Genomic DNA, 20,108 nt, shown 5'->3' with positions numbered 1-20,108 from the left:
ATTAGCTCTTGCGACTTTAGTGAGGAGCTTAAAAGTCTCGTTGGTCGGAAAACTGTGGGTTTATGTGGATTTGGGTTTCTTGTTTTTGTGGCTTTTTAGAATTTTATGGTTGGTTTCTGGAAAAATTAATTTTGTTTGATAATGGTTAAGGATTATATTTTCCAATTCTGAGATTTTCTTTGGAAACTTGTTCAATGAATAGGAGGGACTGTCTTATCTCATGCTCTTCATAAAGATTTTTCAGATCTTGTTCATGTTTCTTTCCTTCTCAACCTGAGCTAAAGTTTCTTGCAATTTGGGATATTACTCAGCCTCAGCTCCAGGTCTGAGAGAGCAGCAGTGCTATTTTCCTTGTCTCTATTTTGGTGTCTTGGTAGGCTTGGTGTTTTCAAGTAGGGTACTTTTCCTTCCCCTAAGGCCACAAAAATTGTTTCTGGGGCTGGTATGAGCAGTATTGCAGGATGCTGAGTTCTTACAAGTGTTACATGTCCAGGCATTTATTTCATCCTTGGGCAGTTTTTTCAGACTTTAATCAGTTGCTCCTATAGATAGAGCAACCAATATATAAAACTCAAGAATTTTTTGATTTGATTTGATCTGTAAAGCAAGAAACCTCAAGATCATAAACTTTGTAAAATTGACGCCATTACATTTCCTTGTGATTTTGTAAATAAAGAGATTCTGATTCTGATAGTTATATTAGCGCAACTACTGTGATACCACTATTTACAGGTCCTTGTATAGAGTATTCTAGAATATTTTACCTCTATTCTGTATATGCCACAAGGTTTCAGAGAGGTTTCAGTGTTTTTATTTTCAAAAACTCAAAATGTCTATTGGTAAAAAGATTTCAACTTTTTATTGAGTGTTTGGCTGAGTTCACTAGGTCAGTTGTATCAAAGTAAGAAAGGTAAGATTTATAAAGCTTATAAGAAATATGAGAAGATTGAGTCGGTTGTCTTCAAAACAAACTCTTTATATTGTTTCAATATCAAGGTACCCAGACTACAAAACCAAGTGCAATCTAGATGAATAGATATTCTGATTGTCTCATCAGGTGCACAATTGTAGCTGTGTTGTGCACAGGATAGTTACTGGATAACCAGATTGAGTTCCTTTGTAGTCTGGGTGTCTCTGATGTTGAAACGATGCAAGGCGGTCATTTTCAATGTCTTCATCGCTGATTTTTTAGATCTCTTCAGACGGGTGTTAACTCCAGATTCCAGAAATAAAGTCTATGACGGCATCAGATTTCAGACACTGTACTAAGCGGAAGGTGTAATGGAACTGAACTCAACATTCACAAACTAAATGAGCTACAACAACATTACGCCCACTTCAAGAAAACATACATGAATTTATGAGCACAACATACGGGACTTTCTTGAATGAAATTTATTAACCTTTTAAAACACTTTTACTCATTAAACAAACTATAAATAATCCCAAATATTAAAAATCCCTAAAGATATAATTTTAAATGAAAATGAATCAATCATTTATGAAATGATTGTAATAAATTTTAAATTGGAAAAAAAAGAAAAATAAGAACAAGATTTATAGAAAAATTTGCACACACAAAATATGGAAGAACACAAAATTTTGCAATAACTAAACACTACATTGAATCAGCACATACTATCTAAAATAACAATCTTAAATTAATAGAAGATATTACAAAAACAATGCTCTTGCAATCAGTAATCAAAAACCTTAAATTAAAAATTTATTTTAAATTTAAAAATCATGTAACAAAGTACCCATTAGTTATTGAGGTTATATCCGGCAAAACAGTGTGATGCAACCGGCAGATGCTGTCTTTTAAAATCTACAATAGTTAATCTAAAATGAAATAAAGTATAAGCTAGTGTGCTTATTAATTAATACCATTTGTCTTACGTTACCCATTTATTTATTATGTTATATATGTATTTACGTTGTCAGTCTCAACAAACCACCCATCCCTTCTGTGTCCATTGTGCTTACTATAGATGTGTATTCTTATTGTATTTGTGTGAAGTGAATTTATTCTATTTATAAGTAAAATTAATGTGGTGCTGGGAAACAATATCTATCCCGTTGAGTTTGTTTTACACATATTCTATTCTAACAATACCAATATCTGACCTAAAATCCCAGTGTGTAAAGTGCATAGCTAATTCTATATATAAAGGATGCTGCATTAAGGGTTTTTTAAAAATTTACATCTAACCTAAGAATGAAACCAACTCGATTTGATGTTTTTTTAGTTGCATAAATAAGCAGCTGTTTGGCCAATATCTCAAGACGTGGCTGCAAGAACACCCATTTTACTCTTTAAATGAATTTTTCAATCATTAACCCGTATTGTATTGTTGTATTGTATTGACCTGGTTGGACCTGTATTGTTCTTGTGTATTGTAAATTCTCTGTGACACCATTCTCATCTTGATGATGATGTAATAAAGATATTTTGACTTTGAAAGACTCTGCTCTCCCAAAGCACAAAGCCTGTATACTTAGAAATAATTGATTATAAATAGAACTAAAGAAAACTTATTATAAATAGAGAATGCTGTATTGAAACTTCCATCTTCTTCCTTCTCACTTAAAAAAAATCTATTCAGTACCATCAAAATTTTGTATACTGGCTAAAAATATTTCCAAATCTTTGTGTTTTGTACAATATTATATTTTAATATTATTTGGAACAAACATTATGTAAATGTTTATTTGTAGTATCCCCTAACAGTTCAATCTTTAGGTTTGAAAGTCCTAATCCAAAAATATAAAGTGACATTGGAAATGCGGTACTATTAATAAGTATAACTAGTTTAATATTATTTTCAATTACTCCAAGAATCTTCTATTAAAGGTAGTGACGTTATATTTTTAATATTAGATTCGGACTCTGATGTGATTTTATAATCTGATGAAGACCTCGAGTCCACTGTTAATGACTTTGGAGGACAATTATTAAAATATTAAACAAAACCTTGTATTGAACTACTTTTCAGAGTTTTTGTTTGTAATGCTAATAGCTAATTTATTATGCAATAAATATAAAATAATATACTTAATGTATAATAATTTTCTTGCCTATAAACTGGTAATTATTATTTACCTTGTGCGGAATGGTGAGATTAACGAGGAACAGCTTGCCGTTGTCCGGCGAGTGCGCCAGTGGTAGGCACGGCACCAGAGAGTACTTGACTGGTATACCAGGCGTGCCGTGTGCCGGGGGATCGACTGCCAACAGTACACTCTTACTATCTGACACCCAGTTGGCCACATGACGTGGCACTTTCTGTGTCCTCTCGTCCGCTAACGCTATGACCACCAAGTCCACTCCTGATGGTGGCAGTTCTGCAAACACAAGAATCTACTGAACATTTTAATTTAAATATTAAAGCACAAAAATAAAACTGGGAAAAATTAAACACAATTTATATATTATAAACTATTAGCTACAACAGAAAAATCCAATGACAACGGTGAACGGCTATTAAGCTTTGCAGATGCATTAAAATTTTCAATAGCCAGCACACGACTTCCCCGTAAAAACATACATAAGCAAACTTGGACCTCACCAGATGGACTGACAAAAAATCAGATTGACCATGTCTTGGTGGATGCAAGGCACGCTAGAGCTGTTACACAAGTTAGAAGCCTGAGAGGAGCAGAACTAGGATCAGATCACTATCTAGTCAAAACCAATATTAGACAAAGAATAAAGATAGAAAAGAGGGACAAAAATAAAGTGGAAGGAAAGATAATCTTTGAGAGACACAAAGTGGTAGAGTACCAAATAGAGGTGAGTAATAGGTTTGCTGCACTACAAACAAAAGAAGTAGAACCTGAATACAATGACCGGGAAGGACAAGTAGAAGAAGTTTGGTCAAATTTCAAAATGGCTATAAAAGAAGCAGCAAAGAAAATCTTTACTCAGAAGAAAAATCCAAAGAAACCATGGTTTAAAGAAGAATGCAGATTCGTTAGTGGAAGAAAGAAGGAACATAAAGAAGAAGATGCTGACAAATCCAACAATCGAAAACAAAGAAGAGTATCAGGAGATCAACAGATGTGTTAACCGTACATTAAGAACAGAGAAAAGAAAATATATAAATAACACCCTCCAGAAAGCGGAAGAAGACCTCACTAACAACAATACAAAAGATTTCTATAGAAGAATAAGATTCTTCCAAAAAGGTTTTAAACCAAAACCCCAGGGTGTTAAAGATGAAAGAGGAAGAATAATACATGAACCTAGAGAAGTACTCAAGGTCTGGGAAAACTATTTCAAAGATCTTTTAAATTCGGAAGAACAAGCAATATCAGAAACAGAAGAAGAGCAAGAGAAAGCGGAAACAGAAGAACAACAAGAAAGACCACCAGGTTATGACAAACAGATATCAGAACCTACATTAGAAGAAGTAAAGGATGTGCTAAAAAGCTTAAAACAGGGAAAAGCACCAGGAGATGATACAATACCAATAGAGTTAATAAGACATGGAAGTGACTCACTTTTAGAATACCTCCACAAAATGATAATAAAAATATGGAGAACGGAATTAACCCCGAAAGAATGGAAAGAGGCAGTTATTGTACCTATTCACAAAAAAGGCGACAAACTGGACTGTAAAAACTATAGAGGTATATCTCTACTCAACACAACCTACAAAATATTATCCAAGCTAATATTGAATAGACTCAAAGAGTATGCGGATAGAAACATTGAAGATCATCAAGCAGGCTTCATGAAAGAAAGATCTACAATAGACCAGATATTTATAATGAAAGAGCTAGCTTCTAAATACTATGAGTACAATAAGGATCTGTATATAATATTTATAGACTTTAAAAAAGCATACGATAGTATCTCTAGAAGTAGTCTATGGAACATTTTGAAAAGGTTTAGTATCCCAAATAAACTGATAAGTCTAGCAAGACTCTATGTAAGCAGCTCCAAAGGAAAAATACAGGTGGAAAAGGAGTACACAAACTTGTTTAATATAAATACAGGAGTGAGGCAAGGTGATGGAATATCACCAATTCTATTCAACTTTGCTCTGGAAGAAGCACTAAAAATGATAAAGGGGATGCCTGAAGGAGTAAAATTAGGAGATAAGTTCAATATCCTGGCATTCTAGCTGAGAGAAAGAGGGACTTAAACAGACTAGTAGAAGCCTTTTTAGTTGAGGCTGCAAAAGTAGGATTACAAGTAAACGAAGACAAGACGCACTACATGAAAATAAGCAGAAGAATGGAACAGGAAGGAGAAAAGCTAGAAGTACTCAACCATGATTTCAAGGCTACAAAGGAATTTAAGTATTTAGGAGTGACGATAACACATGACAATAGAGAAGAAGTTGAAGTCCAATGTAGATTAGCAGCAGCAGATAGAACATACTGGAGCCTTGCAAAACTTCTCAAAAGCAAACTATTAATGAGGAAAGTTAAATTAAGAATTTACAAAACCATGATCTTACCAGTTTTGATGTACGGGTCAGAAGTATGGGCACTCACAAAGAAATCCCAAAAAAAATTAATAACCTTTGAAAACAAAATACTAAGAAGAATTTTTGGACCAGTTCAAGAAGGAGACATATGGCGGATCAGGAAGAACAGAGAACTAAGAGAAATATACCAAGATCCCGATGTGATTGCACTGATCAGGAGTAAAAGAATGAGATGGATGGGCCATGTTGCCCGTAGGGGAGAAGATAAAATGATAAAGAAGGTGTGGCTAGGGGAACCAGAGGGAGTGAGGCCAGTGGGCAGACCTAGGATGCGATGGAGAGATCAGGTGGAGAAGGATTTAAGAACGATTGGCACTACACTGGAAGTGGCTCAAGATAGAGGAAGTTGGAGAGACATTGTTGGCGAGGTCAAAAACCATCTGGGTTTCGAGTGGCCACAGGAGTAAGTAAGTAAGAGTAAGCTACAACAGGAGAAATGTTATAAAATATAATTCCAGTCTTGTAAATCTAAATTTTCCAACGTAACAAAAATAACTTTACTGAGGATATAAACCATGATATTAGTGAGTTTCCAACGAATGAAAATATTAGTTAATGTTGGTCAACTTCAACATCAAATGGTTAAAAAGCAATGTTTTATGTCACATTTTCAAGTAAACGTTTAGGTATTGAGTTATGCAATGGCTAATATTGTAAAGGTAAGGTTGTAGTGCGAAAATAATCCTCCTACATGGGCATGAGACTGCACAGCCTTCTGCCGGAAGAATTGAGATGCATCACCAAGAGAAGATTTAATACTACCGCTCTTATGGCTTGGCTGGTCAACAATCCGTTATATACTCAACAAAGATAATGAACATCATAAACTGATAAACAAATATTTTAACTTGTACATTATTATATATAATGCCATTTCAATACTTGATGCATCTGAAAATAAAGAATATTTGTATTTGTAAGATGTGGAAGGAGAGAGATCTCTTATTTCTAGAAACAAGTAAAAGACAACACTCTGGACTTTAGTTACAAAAATATGGTACCAACAATTTCTGTGGATTTTGTTGCGTTTTAGCGTAAAAAAAATACAACTGTAATAGCATATTCAGTTGCAACTATAATAACCAAAGCTATAAAAAATAGAATGTAATTAATTGCATGTTATTTTTCATATTTATTACCTAATTTTATTCAGAGTGGAGATTGTCCTGTACAGATTAGAGAGAGGTTTCATACGGGAAAATTTAAAACAGTGTTTATCTTAGTTAAATTTTTAAATATATGTATTTAATCATTACTCAAATTTAATGTATTAGTATTTAAAAAAACGTAAAAAACAGTATCAAGATTTCTTCATGTTGACAAAATAATATAATTATTTTAAGACACTGTGTAATAAGTTTTCATTTCTTTTATAAATAAAATTGAACTTTGCCAGAGAATTTATTTATTTAAAATGTTCAAATCATTTTTGAAACCTAGTAGGTCTTATGTAAGGTTAAACTTGCAGTTCATAACAGTTTTACATAGATGTCAAAGATTGTGTGCCGCCGGACAGAACAATTAATGGTCACCAATTGAAGGTCGTTTATACGAGTGACACATAAAGTAATCCAACCATTTTAATATAAACATCTACGCGTACATCAAAAACTAACCTACATATGAAGATAGTAAACCAATTAATAACAACACAGTATATTTACCATGAATTGTATCAGTGATCTTATGTCCGGTCTGGCGGAAGAGATTAAGCTCCTGGTCCACGTTGTCATCGTAGAACATGGGATGACTGAGGAACACTATGGTGTCCACACCTTGGCTGGCCAGCTGTCTTGCAGCATTCACTCCCAGGGCTCCGGGCCTGTGAGACCCCACCATTACTACCACCAGAGGCTTCTGCTGGTTGTTGAGGGGATTCAGTCTGCCAAACACAACTCAATGATGGTAAATAACATTTTGTACAAACTCAAAACTATTCGCTAAAACAATAGAATATTTATTCAATCTGTTTACACTAAACAACACTAATTAGTCGAATTGAATAAAAAGAAATAAATAGTTGCAGCTACTACTACAGACCGTCCGAAACAGATGGTAGTTGTTATTTACTTCAAATCTACCACACTGCCACTATATTACTTTTGTAGACTCTTGAATCTCTCTCCCAAGCGACTCGACAATATTTTAATGATAAGTCAAGGACTAAAAAGCCCATCCAACTACAAAACTTGTGGCATGCTATTTTGCACTTATTGCACATTAAAAAAATATTTAAAGTCTATATAACCTGTACTGACTCAAAGAGTCGTATTTAACACTGTGTGATGAAAAGCAAACAGCAAATTAAATCTGAGCTATTCTACACAGTAACAAACATTGTGTCCTATAATAATGATTAGTTAAAAAATCAGCTGAATAAAACAAACAAAACATATCAATAACAAAATGATTGAATGATTTGTTCTCTATCTAGTGAGACAAAAAACTGTATGATATAGTTCCAACTACCGTTAAGAGATTGTATACTAGGAATACTATCTATACTAAACGTGTTCACTTTAAATTACTGCAACTTGGGGCGTTTGCAAACAGAAAGTATCATGTCGAACCAGGCAAAGGGTCAATTTTATAATGTCATTGTATTTTCATTTGTTGTTATGTTTTTGAACTTTATTAGTTTTAACTATTTATTAGCATAATAATATACAATACTATTTATTCCTGTGGTTGACAAAGTGTTCAGTGGATTAAAATATTCCATTATATTCCAACTTAATGTAACTATGTCAAAAGGGAGAGAACTAACCTTTAAATTTGGCAGAACCTACTCTTCCTACCATATCAAAACTCATTGAATTTAGTTATATCCTCTACATTAACCAAACTTTACTGCAGGAATTTACAGCTATATATTATATTTTGACTTGGAATGTTGCTTGTTATTTATAAAATTATGTCCTTTGGCTTTATCAATTTTTATTAAAGAACAAAGATAAGAGTAAATATATTTATTTCTTGCATCTATATGCGGAAGTTTGTTACAATACAGAATAAAAAGATAATATAGCCAATCAAGTTTTAAAATATTGAGGATATTTCTAAATACCCCGATACTTAAATTTAATTTTTTTATGGCTAAGAGTGGTATTTACCACATTCAGTGCTGACGACGCGTAAACGCGTCTGCAGGTAACCGAGTCATGTGCGGGAGACGCGTAAACGCGTTCTTGCGCGCGCACCTGCTTCCTCCTAATTGGTAGCTTAGCTGATTGGTTTATTGTAAATCAGACGTTACGACAGTGAAGATTATAGGTTACCTTACTCGAAAGTTAGTTTCGTTTTTGATTTATGTGATTTTGAAGTGTTTTTAACATGAGTGACAAAGATCCAACATATTTTTCGTAATCCTGATAATTTAACTATCAGTGAAATCGACCAGATATGCTCTTTACGACTCTCAATCTGATGAGTATAGTAGTGGCGATAGTTTTAGGCCGAGTGGAAATGAATCAAGTGATGAAGATGAGTTTGATAACACCACGCTCGAGAACAGTTCTGTCCTTGACATTACTTCAGCCGAGCCCAATAATGCATCACCTGCTGCCAGTGATAACGATCTTGCTATACCTGGTCCTAGCCATATAAACAGTCTACCCTCAGCTAAACCAACTTCTCGTCGAGGGAAAAAAGCTTCTCGTCCTGTTTTGCAATGGAGTGAATTGCCCCAATTAAAAAACATTTTTATTTAATGAACCAACGGGTTTAAGAATTCCTCCACCAGGTAATAAACCAATAGATTGGTTTAGACTTATTATTGATGATGTGTTTCTTCAAAGTATTGTCAAAGAAACCAATAGTTATGCAGAAAAGGTGTTCTTATCTGAACAAACTAAAGAAAAGTCACGAATATGTCAATGGAAAGATCTGACTTTGCAGGAATTTAACATATTCCTTGGTCTTTTTGTTTCATACTGGAATTGTCCGTTTGCCACATTTACAACATTATTGGAGTACAGACAAGTTATTCAAAACATTTTTTGGGTGAGTACATGTCACGAGACCGATTTTTGTTAATTTTAAGATGTTTACATGTTGTTTACTGTGATGAAAATAATGATCGATTACATAAAATAAAACCTGCTGTTGACTATTTCAACAACAAAATGTTGTGTATATACTCACCCAGTAAAGAGTTGTCGTTAGATTGAGTCTATGGTTCTATTTAGAGGCAGACTTAAGTTTTAAACAATACATTAAGAATAAAAGACATAAATATGGAGTAAAGCTATACATTCTTGCTGAACCAAATGGACTAGTTTGCCGTGTACGCAGGTGCTATGGACATTTTGTCTGGAGAAGGACATGCCGAGAAAGTAGTGTTACACACTTGATGGAACCATGGCTTGGAAAAGGGTATTCAATTTTTGCTGACAACTTCTACAACAGTATTTCTCTGACAAAATCTCTTATAGAGAAAAGAACCTACATTACAGGAACCCTACGATCAGACAGAGTAGGTGTATCAAAAGATGTGATAACTAAAAAACTTAAGAAAGGCGAAACGGTGGCAAAATACCATGATGGTATAATGGTAGGGAAGTGGAAGGATGTAAGAGAGGTGGTTTATATTAGTAACCAGTATGAAAATGACATGAATCTGTCCGTGAACCGATGGGGTAAGGAAAAAATTAAGCCCTTACCTATAATAGAATATAATAATTATATGAGTGGAGTGGATAGGAAGGATCAGCTCATGAGCTACTATCCATGTGAGCGGAAGACCATGCGATGGCACAAAAAGCTGCTGATCCACATTTTACAAATGGGTATCCTCAATGCTTTTATTTTGTATAACAAGTTTGTTATTGGCAAGAAAATGACAGTGCTGGACTTTAGATTGGATATCGTTGAAAAACCTTCTAGGGCCTGACAGGGAAACATCAACATGAAGAAGAGAAGACAACGAGGGGGAAGTGAAGCACCTACCTACAAAGCTACCTTTGAATGACAAAGGAATCAGAGCAAGGAAAAAGTGTAAAGTGTGTACTCGTAACGGACGAAGAAAGGATACAACATACCAGTGCAAAGCTTGTCCAGAAAACACCAGCTTTGTGTCTTCAAGACTGTTTTGCTAGTTATCACGCCTAGAAGAAACATTTCTGTATATAGTGTAAATATTTGTAGTGATGAATTTATTATTGTGTTTCGATCCAGAGATGTAAGTAAAAGAAAATTCCATTCTATTATTATTATTAAATCAAGTGCTATTTGTCACTTAAAGCTCCTGGACTCGTTAACGCGTCTTCAGCACATAGCGTCAATATGTGATGCTATATGCTGCCGACGCGTTTACGAGTCCATTATTAATTTTTTTCTAATAAGGTAAAATTCGTAAATAAAGTTTATTTTTGTACCCAAGACAAATATTTTTGAGTGTCTACACATCGAAAAGTAAAATTTTTCTTTTCAGCACAGCCCAACTCATAGGTAAAATTAGTCAGCAGTTAATGTGTTAAATGTTTGGCTGACCATTCCTATGGGTCATATTTGCTTTAGTGGTATCAAAATAAAACCATTTAGCATCTTATGTTCTTAGTTACAAATAACAGAGGAATCTGTATCAAATCTAGAATCGAGAATCAAGACTATTTTGGTATCGATATCAGAATTAAAATAAAGTTTTTTGTATCAGCCCATTTTTATAAAATAGGCTATGTATACTTTTTAATGTAGAAAAATGTTAAACACACACTAGGTAACTATCTTGTCACGCACAATTAATAACATTATCTTGCCTAAGGTTCCTCTCTTAACTCTTCTTGGATGTTTGATTTCCATTTTCTCTTAGTTTCCGCTTGTGTTGCTGACAATATTAAAAAGGTTTGGTTTATTGTGTTGATTGAGTTGAGCTATCCAGTGGACTATGGGCTTTAGTGGGTGGATAGCTTGCTATGACTGGCAAAGGTGGTTTTGCAGATGTGATTTGGAAGATATTGTGCTATTAAAAATCCTTATTAGCCCTTTGACAAACATGATAGATGTGGAGAGTGTGAACTTTTGGCTCACTGGTAAAGAATATATTTAATTTGGTGTGGTTGGTTAAGCTAAATGCATTCATTTATTTGTTTTAGTGTCTCACTGAGCAAAATCAATGTCGTATGTCCTATGATAATATTTTCCATTTGTTTCAAGTGGTGTCAATATCCATTTTTTACCTGGGAATAGTATTTTATCCCAGTCGATGTACAAAATTCTAATTTGGAAATTATCAGGTTTACTTGCTAACAAGGTTATGCTGGAGAACTTCTTCTTAACATCTGGAAAAAATTATAGTATTTTATATTCACCTATGAGGACCGCCAAGGAGAGGAATTGCAATCTCTGCGACAGCCCGTCCTATTAGTTCTGCTTGTCGTGCGAATGTAAACTCAGTGTCCTGAGCGAGAGCAAACAGCTGATCACGTAAACTCGCTGAAATACTGGGTACTACCATTCCTTCATCTGTCAAAACACAATGGAACTCAAACAGAACTCGTATGGAATGTTGCATAAGAAAACAATGTGTGGTGTTGGAAAATTATGGATTTTGATGCTTTTTTCCATTAAGATTGCCTTGGTCTGCTGCAAAGAAAAAAGAATTCACCATAAAAGTAACAATTTATTTTTAATTGAACTTTTACTTCCTTAAATTATAATACAGCAATGGAAACATGAGATTCTTAACATTTTATACATCACATATTACTAAACATCTTTTTGTTAAGTAACAATTACTGTAAAATAAATAAAGCAGTCACTGTAATAGACAAGCTCGCCATTACTTAACCCTTTAAGGAGTGCGTGTAAACTATACATAATGAGTAAGGACGTCATATGACGTATATTCTTATAGTGGCCCAAAGGAGTACGGACGTCATATGACGTTTAGCCTCTATATTTTTGTATTATCGTAAATGCGATGCTATTACTGATTGCCTTAGGGTAGATTTGTCTGTAAAGTGGTTCCATCTATCGGCAACATACTTAACTTCCATGTTTGTGCTCGCAATCACTTGTAATCTGATTTTACCACCAGATCGCAGTAAACACCCGGTAGAAGCCCCTAACTCGAGGTCGCGTCGCACGTGCATCGCTTTGCTGTCAGAATATGCCGCCACATTATACTAGCCATTCCTCGTATACTGCATACTGTGGCCATATTTAGAGTGACATATTTGTTGAGCAACCATCTAGTTTGTTACTGTCTAAATGGAAGACAATATTGATTGACTCTGCCTTAGAGAGGAAATAAGGCATTTAATTTTGAAAAAGTACTGAAATATTGACTTGTGGAACACGTAGTACTTTTTTATTAAGCTTTCAAATGTAAATAAACATTTTTTTAAGAGATTTTAATTTTTTACTAATTTTTTGGATTTCATCCATTACTCATTTGAGCCTATCAAAAGAAGACGTCATATGACGTTCATACTCCTTAAAGGGTTAAATAGCTATAACAATAAACTAAAAATTACTATTTAACAGATGTTGACAAAATGATTTACTGTTTATGTAATTGCAAAATTTAAATCTTTTAAAAGAAATGCTGTATTAAGTTTTTATGTAAAGCCTGTATTTTTTAAACTTTAAATTATATAATGAGCGCATTCAACACATTTTTATGCTATGGCTAAGATAAAGGAATAGCAATTTTGATCATAAATAAAACACAAAACAACCCCAATTTTATTTATACAAAAAAAAGAAGGAAACATACAATGATTTGTCTTTTAACAATTTTTTTCTGATAAGTATACATTTTAATGATTAATTTTAATTTAGTAAGTTTTGTGATATGGAACGACTCTTGTCTGTGAATTGTACTACAATTTTTAGCGTTACTTGTTTCATAAAACTGTGAAACTTTTATGTTTAGTCTACTCTTTATATGAATCAAGAAGTTTGTTTGAAATTCCTGTTGTGTAGATTTAGATTTAGTGTTAATATGGAATTTTGTTGGTGGAAAATTCTATGATAGCTAAATGTTTACTTAAATGGGAAAAAAGGTTGTATTGTGTATTTGGAATTAGGATCAATAGAATATGCATATTTTACAATGCTGAAATCAAGACTGCACCAAGCATGTACATTTATAATTCGTGCAAAAGACAAATTTTAATACTTTAACATTAAAATTTGATATACACAGAAACTAGCCTTTCTCCGAATTAGCCATTCTCAAGATTATCAATAACACAACAATATGTTACATATTTAATATATTATATCTCAGTATATGTTTTCACAATAAATTACCCCACAAATACCAATGGGCTAAGGTGTTGTATTAGGATTAACTGTTTTAGCCTGGACACAACTATAAATTAAATTGGCCAGTACTAGACAAAATTATTAGGAATATTAGGAATACTCTAACCTGAGTCTTATGTTTTATATTGTAGTAAAGGTAATTGACGCAATTCATGTACATTATGTATAAAAAGAATAAAGGAATTTTGAATTTGAATTTGAATTTCTTTCTTTTACTCCATGCCTACTTGAACTTCAACTCAATTTCAAATAACTTGCCTGTAATGTACTCTTTAGGACCTGTCTGGGGGACCAGGATCTGACGGAACCGAGTAGGAGTGTCCTCAGTCTTGTAGCCTCTGTGTGATCTGTCCGTCTGTCTCACCAAGTCAGGTCGTTGTTGGGCATTGATTTTGTCAAACACCGCCTATAACATCATCTGTTATATATTACTAGGCTACGATTGTAGTTTGGTTTCCTTAGTACTAGACTTGCCATACGTCCCGGTTTGGCCGGGACAGTCCCGGTTTTACAAGCTTGTCCCGGTGTCCCGCCAGGTTACCTGCTTGTCCCGGTCACGTCAGAGGAGCCGAATGTTTAAAACAATTGAGCTAGGACTAGTTGTAGTTTAGTCTAGAGGTTCACAACTACACAACACTCTATCGGTTCAGTGTGGTCCCGAAATAAGAGAGTTTTCAGTTCAGTTGAGAGAGTTTTCTCCATGATGAACATTGCCTGGAGTGATGATCGAGGATTAATGCACGAATCCACAGTTCGAAATTTAATGTTATGCAAAGTTAACTTTGCAGTTAGCTGCACTGAATTTTATGAAAAAATAAAAAGCAAAAAAGAGTTATTTAGAAAGATTTGCTCTAGTGAAAAATACGAATGATATAAAAAATAAGCCTTGCTTTTACATTTTATAGCTGTCAATGTTTTTAAGGTATAGCCTGAAGTAAGCTTGTATTGTTTAATGGTTTACATTTATTTAATGAAAGCTGTGTAAAAATATAACCCAAACTGTATTTTTATTGTTATAAGATATAATCACTTTTATACTATTTAGAAATTAAATTAAATTCATACAATTATACACATAGTTTTTTTGGTTTTTATTGTTAATTTGACTTCATATTTATCCCCCCCACGCATTTCGAACAGAGGCGTCCCGGTTGGCCGGTGAAAAATTATGGCAAGCCTACTTAGTACCAAAGTATAATTAAGATTCTCCTAATACCAGCAAAAGAATTCACAGCAGGCCAACAATTCTTCTTATTTTGTTGGTTTTTACATAAATTGTTGATAACTAAAGAATAACTTAGACAAAATATATTAGCCAGAAATAACGATTGTGTTAATACAAAAAATAAGGACCAAAAAGAGATATTTCTCAGACTATGATTATTGCAATAAATCATGAAATCTTTTAACTTCAAAATTAGGATACATAAAAAAAAACAAGGGATAGGTCAAACTGGATTCTGAAGGAGTACGGCTGGGTATACTGGGTGCAGGTTTACCAAAAACTCTCTTTGAACAGATGGAAGTGATTCATAATCCAATCATCCATACAGACATCACGGAAAATGAAAGGGAGCCAGGTTTTCATAATATCAACAACAGACAAGGTGTCATGATTATCAATTGTGAAAATCAAGATACAGCCGACTAATTCAGAGGATAACAGAAGTGTTCCAAGTTATGAAAGGGGACTAGTTTGAGTCTTCCTTGTAATACCTTTCCTTAGTCTATTTAAAAATTCCTTTGTCAAAGCCAAATCTACAATGAACACTCTCAATAGCTTACTGGAGGAAGTAGAGGAAACCTTCAAGACAAAGAAAGCTTAAGTTAATATATTTATGGATAATGAAGGAGCTATCGATAAGAAGCACATACTTTTATGGAGTTGGCGATGAAAGCAGAGATGTTCCTCCAGGTACTGTCATATGATCAGCACTCTTAAACAGTGGCAAATCAGATCAAAGTTTAGAGAGGAAACTGCATGGCCCTGAAAGATTGCTCTCAATGTGGCGATTCTCCATTTATGAGCCTTAGTGGTGAATGATCTCTTGACTAAAGCGATATAAACTACGGTGTAATGCTGATGATCTATTTATTGTTTATGATCTGAGGCAGAAATACAGGTACTTTGGAGTACCTCATCTAAAAATCCTTTGATTTTTATGAATAACTGGTGTCAAGAAAAGGGTCTTAGGATAAAACTCATCTAAAACAAGCATAGTAAACTTTACTAAAAATTTCATTTAAAATTAGATTAACCTATTCCGGAGGGTATTAGAAAATCATACTCTAATGTAGTCAAGCATCAAGGAATTATTTTGAAGAGTAGTTTGAACATGGAACCCTGATATATTATATCCAAAGCAACAAAAGCTCTTGATCGTTGTAAAAGTCTCTTTCGTTATAAATGGGGACAAAAGTCTAAGATGATGTATATTGGATTTATGAATCTATAATAAAACAAATTGTCACATGAAGTATTGTGGCCAAAACCAGGCCAAAGTACAGTAGCAAAGAAGGTTCAAAGGCTAGCATATGTACATTATTACAGGCGAAATGAGGTCCTGCCCACTTTTGGCACTGAAGTATGTGTTGAGTGCTCACCACTGGGATAGGAGATGAAGAAGACAATACTATCATCCGATAGTCAGGCAAAGACCCGTAACACCAATACTGTTGAGTCCAGGAGTAGTATGGGATTGCATAAATGTATGAAGAATTCACTAATTGAATTGGCAGTGAGGAACAAAGTAGTACTTGGCTGGGTGCCAACCTGGTCTTTCTTTAGTCACTACTGTTTCGATGCTTCTAACAAAGTGCACATACACCTCAGTTTGTAATGGATTCTTTTATTGTTTAAAACTTTACATTTTTTTTAGTGTTTGTTATAGTCAAGTGCAATAAATATGCACGAAAGAGACAACTACGTTTTTTATATCAATATCATAAAGTTAGAAGGAAATGTTCCAGCAGTGTTGCTTTTTTATAACACGCGTAATTTTAATTTGTGGATAATTTAATTTTTTAATCAATGTCTTGAGGATTGAATTATCTATATTTTACTATATTAATACCTCTCAACTAGATATCCTATCTATATTTATATGACATAATTATATAAATATATTATTAAACCTGGAAATCACATGACTAATTACAAACGATTTCATTAAGGTTGTCCAAAACTAAATGAAAGATTTATACACACATAAGTTAGATCATCATGATCCATTTTTGAACGTGTAAGAAGCTATAATTTACTCAGATTAATCCATTACACATACGGCTTGTGTTAAGAACATCCCTCTGGTAAGTAAACTAGGCTAAGAACATTACCTGTTTATTGAACAAGGCCAGGTTCTTCTCAAAGTCAAACTCTTTCATGAGATGAGGTTTGATTGGTTCACCGAAGCATGCCTCATCTCGCTCTGTCCACTTGTGTCGAGGATTCTTCTTGTTGCTGTTGATAACTGCAAAATATTATTAAAACCATGAGTAAACTTTCATTTTACTATAATCTTCAGACACAATTATACAGTATTATATACAGGGTGATTCATGAAGTTCTCCCCCCACTTCTACAGCACATTGTACTAGTAAAAATAATGAAAAAATGTTATATAAACATAGGTCCGAAAACGCTTCGTTAGCGAGTTACAGGTAGCGAAAGATTTCGCCTGAATTCCTGGGTAAAGAGTAAAATAAAGCCATACTGAACTTTTGGAAAGGTTAATTAAGTAAGAAATATCGTGGATTCTTATGCATTTTTACCTGATAAAGCTAATAAAATAGGTTTCAGAACTGTACCTGTAGTAGTTTTTGAGGGATTCAGGGTTAAATGCAAAAAATTGGGGCACGAAACAATGTTTTTTTTAAGTTTGATGTACAATAACTTTGTTAAATTGGTAATAAATACATAAAATCAACAAACACTAATTGTAGAGAATTTAATTCTGAGAAAATTGATATAATCAAAGTCTAAAATAAAACAGAAATAAGTACCAAAAAATCGATTTTATTCAGTATAATACATTACTAGCTGTAAAGAAATACCGTACGGTATTTAGTTAAAATAAAACAAAAACAAAATGTTTGTTCCTTAATGATGAGATAAATTGAGAAAACAAGATTAACTGTTAAATAAATTTGTTTGTAAATAAAAATATCATGTTTTATTACGTTGTATTTTTTTTAAATAAAAATTTACATCAAATGTTCGAAAATAAATGAAGCAAACATTTTCCCATTATTGTTTACTAATCATCGAAATGCAGTTTTTTGTTTTATTAATTTCTAAGTTGGTAACGCACGAATAACAGCTGATCAACAATGGTATTCTGTACTGTTACGTTAGAACTGTGTATTAGTGGTGTTTTGCAAGCTACAGCAGGAGATCGGGTTCTGTGAATCGTGTTATTAAATGCAATTTTTCTGTGAGTTATAATTCGATTGTTTATTCAGCGAAAAAATGCCTTACTTATTTACATCAGAGGAATACGCTGATATGGTTTTTATTTTGGGTTACTGTAATGCTAGAGCTGCTGTAGAAGAATATGAACTACGTTACCCTAATAGGAGGATTCCAGATACCAAAACAATTTCAGGAACTTTTCGTACTCTTCGGGAAACAGGATCACTACCAAGTACTAGAACCAATTATGAACGAGCTGTCCAACTTGATGATGATATTGTTATTAATGCTGTTCATCGCAGTCCAGGTGTAAGTACACAACGTATTTCTAGGCGGATAGGAGTTTCGCAGTCAACGGTGTGGAGGTCACTTAATCGAAACAAATTTTATCCGTTTCATAAACAAAAGGTTCAACATCTACAGCTAGGGGATGGTCCGCTTCGCTTGGAGTTTTGCAACTTTTTGAATATAAATAATCAACTCTACAAGCGTATTTTGTTTACGGATGAGGCACAATTCACTCGGGATGGTGTCAATAACTTGCACAATGAACACTCATGGGCAGAAGAAACTCCACATGAGGTAGTGGAACAGAACTTTCAACACCGATTTAGCGTCAATGTCTGGTGTGGCCTTTTGCACAATCGGCTGATTGGACCTTTCATATTACCTGGACGCCTAAATGCTGAGTTCTATTTGCATTTCCTTCAAGAAGAGTTGCCGCAGCTGTTAGAGAATGTTCCTTTATATCTCAGACAAAATTTGTATTTCCAGCATGACGGAGCACCTCCCCACTTTTCACGTGCCGTTTCTGCTTACTTAAATCATCAATTTCCTGGACACTGGATTGGTCGTGGAGGGCCTCACCCTTAGCCACCACGATCACCAGATCTATCTCCATTGGATTATTGCATCTGGGGATGGATGAAAGACATTGTATACAAGACAAAAGTGAATTCTCGTGATGAATTAATTGCCCGTATTATGGATTCGGCTGTGCAGATACAGGGAAGTCCTGAAAAATTAAGAAACGCAACAAAAGCAATACACAAACGTGCTGCAAAATGTATTGATAATGATGGCCTCATTTTCGAACATCTATTATAAAAAGGTGCATACGGTTGGCCCAACCTGATTAATTTTGCTTAAAACTAGTAATGTATTATACTGAATAAAATCGATTTTTTGGTACTTATTTCTGTTTTATTTTAGACTGATTAAATCAGTTTTCTCTCAGAATTAAATTCTCTACAATTAATGTTTGTTGATTTTATGTATTTATTACCAATTTAACAAAGTTATTGTACATCAAACTTAAAAAAAACATTGTTTCGTGCCCCAATTTTTTGCATTTAACCCTGAATCCCTCAAAAACTACTACAGGTACAGTTCTGAAACCTATTTTATTAGCTTTATCAGGTAAAAATACATAAGAATCCACGATATTTCTTACTTAATTAACCTTTCCAAAAGTTCAGTATGGCTTTATTTTACTCTTTACCCAGGAATTCAGGCGAAATCTTTTCGCTACCTGTAACTCGCTAACGAAGCGTTTTCGGACCTATGTTTATATAACATTTTTTCATTATTTTTACTAGTACAATGTGCTGTAGAAGTGGGGGGAGAACTTCATGAATCACCCTGTATATATATATATAAAATAGTACATATGATACGATTTATTCAAATTGTTTACTGTATAACTTATTATTTTGTTGTGATATAATTATTTATTTACTTTGCAGTAGTTAGAGCTCAGTGTGGTAGTCTGTCCTAAAATGAGAATGACCATTGACCATATTAATATCTTTCTTAATGGCTTTTACCATTGAAATGTAAAATAAAATTGAACAAAACTATTAGCTTTGTTTTTACTTAAATAAAAGCATAAATTTATTTACCATCTAAAACAATTTTTTTTTATAAAG

General features: G+C 33.7%; 1 protein-coding gene across 1 annotated transcript in view; it reads right to left on the bottom strand.

Moving 5' to 3' along the window:
- The window catches only part of LOC124355902 (enhancer of mRNA-decapping protein 3), a 29,488-nt gene extending 10,407 nt beyond the window's left edge, over positions 1-19,081 (bottom strand). The window contains exons 1-6 of the mRNA XM_046807055.1: positions 19,048-19,081; positions 17,106-17,239; positions 14,028-14,175; positions 11,807-11,960; positions 7,163-7,380; positions 3,104-3,345 (exon numbers count right to left, since the gene is read on the bottom strand). Coding sequence (XP_046663011.1) covers positions 3,104-3,345; positions 7,163-7,380; positions 11,807-11,960; positions 14,028-14,175; positions 17,106-17,239; positions 19,048-19,081 — 930 coding nt within the window. The remainder of the gene's footprint in view (positions 1-3,103; positions 3,346-7,162; positions 7,381-11,806; positions 11,961-14,027; positions 14,176-17,105; positions 17,240-19,047) is intronic.
- Positions 19,082-20,108: the final 1,027 nt, after the last annotated feature.

Source organism: Homalodisca vitripennis, chromosome 2 (genome assembly GCF_021130785.1).
Source record: "Homalodisca vitripennis isolate AUS2020 chromosome 2, UT_GWSS_2.1, whole genome shotgun sequence".
Classification (NCBI taxonomy): domain Eukaryota; kingdom Metazoa; phylum Arthropoda; class Insecta; order Hemiptera; family Cicadellidae; genus Homalodisca; species Homalodisca vitripennis.
Note: the sequence above shows the minus strand (reverse complement) of the source record. Positions and strands in the feature narration are given on the sequence as shown.